The sequence below is a fragment of the Sander lucioperca genome, chromosome 16 (genome assembly GCF_008315115.2).
Source record: "Sander lucioperca isolate FBNREF2018 chromosome 16, SLUC_FBN_1.2, whole genome shotgun sequence".
NCBI classification, from domain to species: domain Eukaryota; kingdom Metazoa; phylum Chordata; class Actinopteri; order Perciformes; family Percidae; genus Sander; species Sander lucioperca.
The window spans coordinates 15448869-15457482 of NC_050188.1; the positions used below are offsets into that span (position 1 = coordinate 15448869).

General features: G+C 39.3%; 3 gene segments (V, D, J or C); 2 read left to right on the forward strand and 1 right to left on the reverse strand.

Moving 5' to 3' along the window:
• Window positions 1-446: 446 nt before the first annotated feature.
• On the reverse strand, window positions 447-2288 carry LOC116064132. The segment is given in 2 exon segments: window positions 447-877; window positions 2166-2288. A coding segment is annotated over 1 exon segment (258 nt).
• Window positions 2289-2716: 428 nt separating this feature from the next.
• Window positions 2717-3271, forward strand: LOC118493420. The segment is given in 2 exon segments: window positions 2717-2800; window positions 2908-3271. Coding segments are annotated over 2 exon segments (405 nt in total).
• A 3991-nt stretch (window positions 3272-7262) lies between these two features.
• On the forward strand, window positions 7263-8489 carry LOC116062330. The segment is given in 3 exon segments: window positions 7263-7329; window positions 7837-7957; window positions 8173-8489. Coding segments are annotated over 2 exon segments (357 nt in total).
• Window positions 8490-8614: the final 125 nt, after the last annotated feature.

Consider the following 8614-nt stretch of genomic DNA (forward strand, 5'->3'; position numbering starts at 1 on the left):
TCTCTCTACGCTGATAATATTGTGCTTTTAATTTCAGATTCAGAAAATGTTTTAGAATTTTTAAGTTTGATTTTTAAAAATAATGAATTTTCTTTAGATACACATTAAGCAAATACACTATTACAGTCCTTACTGGTAATACACTTTAGTAATAAGAGATGATTGGATGATTTATCATTGAAATGTTCCAACCATGAGTTTATTATACAGACATTTTTATATAATCCTAATCTGTCTTTCTACAGTCACCATGGAGAAATTAAAACATATTCATTGGATCAGTTTGTCCTGATGATTTCATAAAGTAACTGACACCATTATGAAAAGATGTAATAAGACACTTTGATAATAATAAACATAGAAACTTAATTTGATGAATACGTCTTTATTATCTGGAAACACCGAAATAATATTGAAACATTACAACAAGCTGGTAAATATGTCTGTTGAAACAGGTGAAATAAAAGCCAGAGCTAGTTGCAGAGAGCAGAGTGAGAGCAGTGTCAGAGTAAAACCAGTAGCAGAGTCCCTGCCAGTGAGTCAGCTCAGGACTGGGAACACTGGTCTCTCCTCAGTGTCTCTGAGAGCGGAGTCTGGGAGCCCTGGGTGGCCTCACAGGTCACAGAGCCCACCTTCCTCCACTGGTCTGCAGGGAGCCTCAGGGTGCTGCTCCAGCTGTAGTGGCCGTCCTTCTGCAGCACCCCGGGGCTCCTGCTCTCCTCCCAGCTGCTGCTGCTGCTGCTGCCGTCCACCTTCCAGGCCAGACTCCAGTCTGAGGGGAAGCCCTTGTTGGCCAGGCACATGAGCGTGGCCTTCCCCTGCTGCAGCTCTTCACTGGAGGGGGGCAGCACCGTCAGGGTGGGGCGCACATCACCCACTGCAGAGAGAGAGAGAGAGAGAGAGAGAGAGAGAGAGAGAGAGAGAGAGAGAGAGCCATATGAACAAAAAGTCATACAAAGAGAAAATTAACTTCTTCCTGTTAGTTTAGTTTAGTTTAGATTAGTGTATTTCCATCACATAGATACACAACATCACATACGTAACATAAATAGTTAAAAAGGGTCACCCTATATTATCATCTTAACTCGTTCATACTCAAAACTGACCAAAGAGTTGTAGTTTGAAGCATTTCCTTATTACACCATACTTTTTACATTATTCTATTAATTTATATTTTGGTCCCTAAGAATCTTATCAGTCTTATTAAATTCATTATTATTATTATTCATTTCTGTATGTTAGGTTCTGTCGGTCGTTTCAGGTTGGATGAAACTGGTTTTAAACGTTTCACTTCCCTCTCGGAGCTCAGTAACCATGGCAACAGACAGGCATCACTGCTGAACCATGACAACAGACGGGTTTCAGAACTAAAGATAAAGTTTCTTTCTTTAGTTGAATTAATAAATATCAGTGATCAAGTGTAACATGGAATGAATTCCAGCACCAGTGTGAGACTTTAAGTTGATCTTCACATTTTTTATCTCAACCCAAAACTCATAAGATACGATGATGTTTGTTCATCTCTTTTACGCCCAGCATCACTACTGAGCCGGGACAACACACACACTTCACTATTCACAGACTGTTTAAATGCTGAAAATGATTTTATTAAAGTCAAACTAGTTGTTCTCCTAATACAACATGTAGTTAACCTGACAGCTGTGGTATTATGATATTTATTGGTTATAACGTGAGGTGACATGACATTAAGTTCATCAGTATGAGTGGAAGATTGAGTAAAAGTCTTACAATGTTTCCAGATAAAACTCACTGAAGAGACGTTTGGTAGTAATAGGTTTCTTCAGCTGAAATTTCATAACTATTAAATTTAGGACAATTAAGATTTTCTCTCTGCCATAGTATTCAAACAGAACTTTATCACAGAATTAGACATTTTTTGTCAATTATTTTCAATAAAGATTTGCACTATTTAAAAACAGAATGAGTTATAAGAATGAACAAACTGTCAAAATGAAGATTTTAAAGGTATCAAGTGAGTTTCTTCATCAGACAGAATTGTATCTGTATCACAGTAAAGTAATGGTCGCTGCAATAATATTAAATTTAAACTATCAGCACAAGTCTTAAAGTAAAGGTTGTTTTCATTAAATTAAAAATTAAAACAATTTAAAATATGAGTTTGTTTAGAAGTTAAATGTACTTACAGTTAACATCCAGTCTGGTTCCTCCACCAAACGTTAACCACAGTGATACAAACTGATTGAGCCGTCGTACAAAAACCTCTCACTGTAGAGAGACACGGCTCTCTGACTTTGAACACAACAGACTCAACAAACACACTTCCTGTTTTTATAAGAATTAACTATTTCACATTATATGTATCAAACACTTTCACAATTGTTCAGAATTAATCACATTTTTATAGATTTATTGTTAAATTTGTCTGAAAGTAAAATTGATCCCTCCAACAATAAATGAAACCAGACAGAAAAAGTTTTAGAAAGTAATATATCCACAATTAGAGTCAAATCCACATTAAAATGCTCCCTGACACATTCTGAATCAATCCTCTGATAAAGTGATTGATCCGTAGAGAAACAGCATCCTCAGAGTAATCCAAGTCCCTGTTGGAGTCAGTCTGAGCATTTCCATAGAGAGCCACTTTGCATCAGCAGCACCATGCTCCAGTGCTCTGGGAGAGTTTATAGTCCTGAGAGTTGAACACTGGATGACTGACAGCTGTCCTTCATGACAACAGAAGCCCCAGAAATCCTCCTCATCAAAAACATGACTCTGATCTCCGTCCTCATCTGGACTCTCCTCTGCTGCTGCTTCACAGGTAAAGTCCAGAGAATCAAACTCCTCTCCTCTATCAACATCCGTCCCTCTGAAATGAAGCCGACTAAACCGTGATGCTGCTTTATGTTTTTGTCTCTGTATCCTCAGAGTCCAGAGGTCAGGTCACAGTGACTCAGCCTGGAGCAGTGAGCTCTGCTCGGGGAGCCTCCGTCTCCATCAGCTGTAGGACCAGTCAAGATGTTTTTGTAACGGATTCAAGATGGGGTTCGAACAGTGGGAAACACCTTTTGAGCTGGTACCAACAGAGAGATGGAGAAGCTCCTAAACTGCTCATTTACTTTGTTAATGAGCGAGCATCAGGGATTTCAGGTCGTTTTTCAGGCAGTGGATCAAACTCTGACTTCACTCTGACCATCAGTGGAGTTGAGGCTGAAGATGCAGCAGTTTATTACTGTCAGAGTCTTCATTATATCAACAGTCAGTGGTTGTTCACACAGTGAAAAAGCGTCGTACAAAAACCTCCCTCAGTCAGATTTCCCCTTTTTTTTCGTTTCTCTTTCCTCCGAAAAGAAACTGAACTGACTGCTGCAAAGATGCAGCAGTTTATTACTGTCAGAGTTTACACTGGTTCAACAGTAAGTGGCTGTTCACACAGTGAAAAAGCGTCGTACAAAAACCTCCCTCAGTCAGACTGAACAGAAACTGAACTGACTGCTGCAGCTGGAAGCTACTGCAGAGACTGATACAGTTCACTGAAGACACACACACACACACACACACAAACACACACACACACACACACACTCACACTTTATAGTGTTAATCATGTCTCTAGCAGACCTCCTCCTAAAGTTCAAACAGTCCACCTCAACAACCTGAAAGTTTCCTCAAATGAAGAGAACAGTTCCAGTGAAGAAGCCCAATCAGAACATTCAAATCACAACAACAGCAGAGTCAGCTCCACTGATGTACAGACACTAACCAAATTCACCGTATATATAACATCAACATCCACACATCACATTGAAATATCTCAGGACACTGAAGCTCCATATCTACAATGCAACAAATGTTTTCTGTGGCAGAAACACTGACGCTGTCATAAACATAATGTATTCTGGGACACAATTCATACAGAACATGTCACTAAACAAACTGTCCTTTCATACTTGATACTTATACAGCCATCAAAAGAGTTGTCTCTATATAGAACGATAGTCTTTTGGACAAAAAAAGTGTTTTTGATTTAAACAAGTAACAAGTTTGAGACCTTTATTCATTGGTTGACTTTCATTAACAAGACCCTTCTGGTCAGATCACCGCCTTACTGATGTCACCTGCTGCAGCCAAAGTCCATCACATACAATACCTGGTCCTCACTTCATATTCAATGAAATATTCACTAATCCATCTCTGCCTCTAGTTTCGCATCTTTTCAATCTCCCGTCACACACAACTGGAATTCTTTGCAATAGATTCTTATGCTGGGAAAACTCATTTCCATTTCATCTTTTAAAACCACCATCTCATCCATGTTTATCGACATATACAGTTGCTTTTCCACATCATAATTTCCCAGCTAATCATTTGTATGGTTTCTCCTTTTCTTATTCACCCATGTACCTGTGCACTTCTCTCTTTATACGTGTTGACTGCTGTCTGTATTGTATTTTAAATTTTATTTTATGTCATTTAAAACTGTATGTCTAATATATTTTATTTCGTCGCCCTCCTTCCCTTCCACGAATTTGGCTTTTGACTTTTTTCAGGCCGCCATTGTAAATAACCTGTTCTTAAAGAGTTGCCTGTAAAACTAAAGGCAAAGTAAAAAGGATGTTCCTCTGAGATTTTATTTCTTTACAATAAAAGTGTGTAGTTTATATAATGCATATACTGTGTATTTTTAAAGGGATTTACAGCTGACTGCCACAATGACGATATGAATATGTGACTGTGTGTCAATAATATGCAGGAGACTCAAAGATTCTGCAGAGGTATACAAGTCCCTCTCTAATATTTTGTGCTTGTTATTTCCTCTAAATTATAACAGCTGCTTGAAAAGTTGTTGGTGCATTTATCTTGTTTTAGATCTCAAATGATTCCTCAGGAGGAACAGTGATCGGGTTAAATGCATAACTTTTATTTAATAACTTAAAACAGCCAGAGTGAAAAGTCTAAAATATTAAAAGTTAAAGGAAAGGCATGTAAGTCAAATGTTTGAATTAACAGAAAGCAAAAGATTAATGATTAAAGTGCTGTGTAAACACTTGTTACACTTGTTAGTGTGGATGCTGTATTGTTGATATTGTAAAATCTTTGTGCTGTAAGATATTGTAAATATGTTTTTTTTAAATTGAAATGAAACATAAAGTCTTACATTTTCAGTTTAAAATATATCATTAATGATGGGCCACAAAATAGTAATATATCTACTGTACACCTCACTATTTCATCTTGAGCATTGGCATCAAGAAAAAGGCCTCTGCTCACTGATTTAAAGCTGTTAAACATTGTTACGTTCCAGACAGAGTAGAAAACTGCCTGTCGTCATGTGTTTTCCCTTCTGTTTTTTCTTTCTCTTCCCCACTCTGTTTTCTCTCCAGGTGAGAACGCTGATTACTTTCCACCTGTGCAGCAGGTAAAGCAGGATTGGTTCCCTTAGGCTGGACCAATCAGAATTTGAGGAAGTCACTAAAAGTAGCACACCTGAGAAGAGTTGAGTCTCTCTGATCTCCAAGGGCGGACTGGCCATCTGGCATACCGGGCACTTTCCCGGTGGGCCGCCATGCTTTTTGGGCCGACTGCCGACACTTTCTTTTTTTGTCCGGCCCATGAACTGGCCCATATAAGTGGTAGGCTTAGATCGGCGGCGCGTTGTTTTTTCAATTGACACTGGGCTGGCCCAGAACACTTTAGTCAAAATATATCACATAGGTTAGGTTTTTATTTTCTGACAGATGCGGCCCATGAAACACGTAGCTCAGCGGCCCATTGGTTGTTTTATTAACTGACACTGGACTGGCCCAATCATATCTTTAAACAGCACCCTCTGGGATTTCTGCTGCATGCAGTTTCAGTGTGCATCTGCCAGGCTAGAATAGTGATAGAGATCATGGAGAAGAAACGCAAAGGAGGTGTAGACAAGCTGCGTGAGAAAAACAAACAGGCCCTTCAGGCAGACGCTGCCAAATGGGTCAAATTGACAGACATGTTTTGGGCAGTAGCAGGACCTTCATCAGCTCCCGTGGCTGATGATAGTGATGGTGGTGTCGGCGACAGTGGCATGCACAGTGAGGAGGAGACTCAGGAGGAGAGGGACAGAGATGAGGGAGTGAGGGGAGAACCTGCAATAAGCACAACTCCCCTTAAAACACTTTGCCCCTTGATAAAACTGAGCCAAAAACAAGTGGTGGACAAACTGTTGATGACAACACTACAACCGCTGATGGGAGTAACGCGTTACAAAAGTAACGCAATTACAGTAGGCTAATGTATTCCTTTTTGCTGTAACGCAGTAATATAATGCATTACTAATAACATGTTGGTAATATACCTGTTACAATCTCAGTAATGCGAGTTAGAACTAAGTTTTTACATTCTGGACATTATTTTCTGGAGTTTTTTACACTGCGTTGAAGCGAGGTGTCTCTTCACTGTTCCCGTGGTCAGAACCAGAACCAGAGACGGTAGGCTAGGGACATCCGTGTCCTTTCAGTGCTGACAGCAATGTGACTGAGCAACTGACAGATAACATGTCGGGAATTAATGTTTAGTCTACACGTAATATTACATTTTATCAACGGTGGAAAGTAAATATACCGTAGGCTACTTCATTTCAATTGTAAGGTACTTTTAATTGAGTATTTTAATTTTCTTCTACTTATTAGGCTAGGCCTACTTCTACTCCACCACAATTCAGAGTCAAATAGGCTATTGTACGATTTACTTAACTATTTATTTTATAGCTTTACTTTGCAGATTCAGATTAATAATACAAAATAATATGAATAAATTATGATTTATATAGTGGATAAAGATGAGACTTTGTTGATCCCGTGGTGAAAATCCCAAGCTACCTGTCAAGTCATAGCCTACTTCTGCTTTTATTTCGGTGAAAGTAACTCAAAAGTAGCCAAAGTAGTGTAAAGCATTACAATTCAGAGACAGTCATATTGTAATATGACTAATTACTCTCAAATGACAGTAACTAGTAATCAATAATGTATTACATTTTGGAAGTAACTTGCCCAACACTGATGAGGAGTATACCGTTTTATTGTATTAATAAATGGCATTTTTTTGAAGTATTTAATGTGTCAACTCTCACTGTCTCTTGCTTACTCATTACAAGGCGTTAGTAGTTTTAAGGATCAGGAGTTGGTATAATATTCAGGGGAGGGCAAGGACGGGTGGTATTTGTGATCTTACGTGGTGGGCCGGTCTGGGCCGATTTTTGGTCCCGGTCCATCCCTGCTGATCTCTTCTCTTTTTGCTGGTTGAGCTGTGGCTGTTTTTTGTTCAAACTTTAAAACTCTAAACTTGTATGCAGTTGGAGGTTGAGGACCTCAGGTTTAGTGGTTGGTGTATGTTAAAAATAAACACTTTAATAAATACTTCTACAATAACTGTGACTCATTTTCAATTGTCGTGTATTGTCCCTGGTAACAACAAAGGGGAAGTAACAAACATGTTTGAGTACAGCTATGATGTTTGGACATTATGTCATCATGTCGTCCTGATATCAACACCACCTGATTCAAAACGGGTGTGAGTCCCAAGACAAGCTCCACTATCAATTACATCAGCATGTTGACATCAAATTATTTACAATATACAACATAGAAATCTGAGGTATCAGCTTCATGTCAGTTAATGAGGATCCAACCCAATACGTCAACACGGAGAACCAACATAATGTGAAATCAGCTGATAGAGTTAATTTATTTCTTGAATCAAGTAGAGTCTTTGTAAGTGATCAGTGGCAGCAGTGAGGAGGAAACAGCGTGACATGTTGAGGACAGCTACAGTTCACTGACTCTGTGTGTTTGCATATGTGTCCTGCCTCTCTGCTCCCAGCCGTTAAGAGGCCAGTGTTGATCAGTGGCTGTCCAGGCCTTTCAGAGACACTGGCACGCAGGCAGCACAATGATGATGTCACTGACTCTACTGCTGACCACCCTGGGGCTCCTTGTTCAGGGTGAGACTCTCTTCTGAAAACTTTGCTTCAGGATGTAACCAGGTTCACCTCAATGATGTTCTGCTATGATGGAGAAACACTGGAACAAGCAGCATTTACCTTCTTCATCTATTCTCCATGTTAAAGAAATGTCACTCTTCTGTTTGGATGTTGATCATCTTTCTCTAAGCTGGATTTGTCTCAATAACCCTTCTGCATCTTTTTCATGTTTTCAGGTTCATCAGGACAAATCATCCTGACTCAGTCTCCTGGATCTCAGTCTGTTGTTCCACGACAGACTGTCTCTATCAGATGTAAAACCAGTACAGATGTTAGTATCTATCTCAGCTGGTACCTTCAGAAATCTGGAGAAGCTCCTAAACTCCTGATTTATGAGGCTACAACCCGTCAGTCTGGAGTTTCAGATCGTTTTACTGGAAGTGGTTCTGGGACTGACTTCACTCTGACCATCAGAGGAGTCGAGGCTGAAGATTCAGGAGTTTACTACTGTCAGCAGGGTTACACACCAATCACACAGTGATACAACGTCGTACAAAAATCTGACTCAACAGCTGCACTGAAACTGAAACAACAGGAGCTTGACTAAACTAACAATTGACTTTAAACATTGTAACACTAAATATACTTTATCTAACTAGAAGTTATACTGTAAAGTAT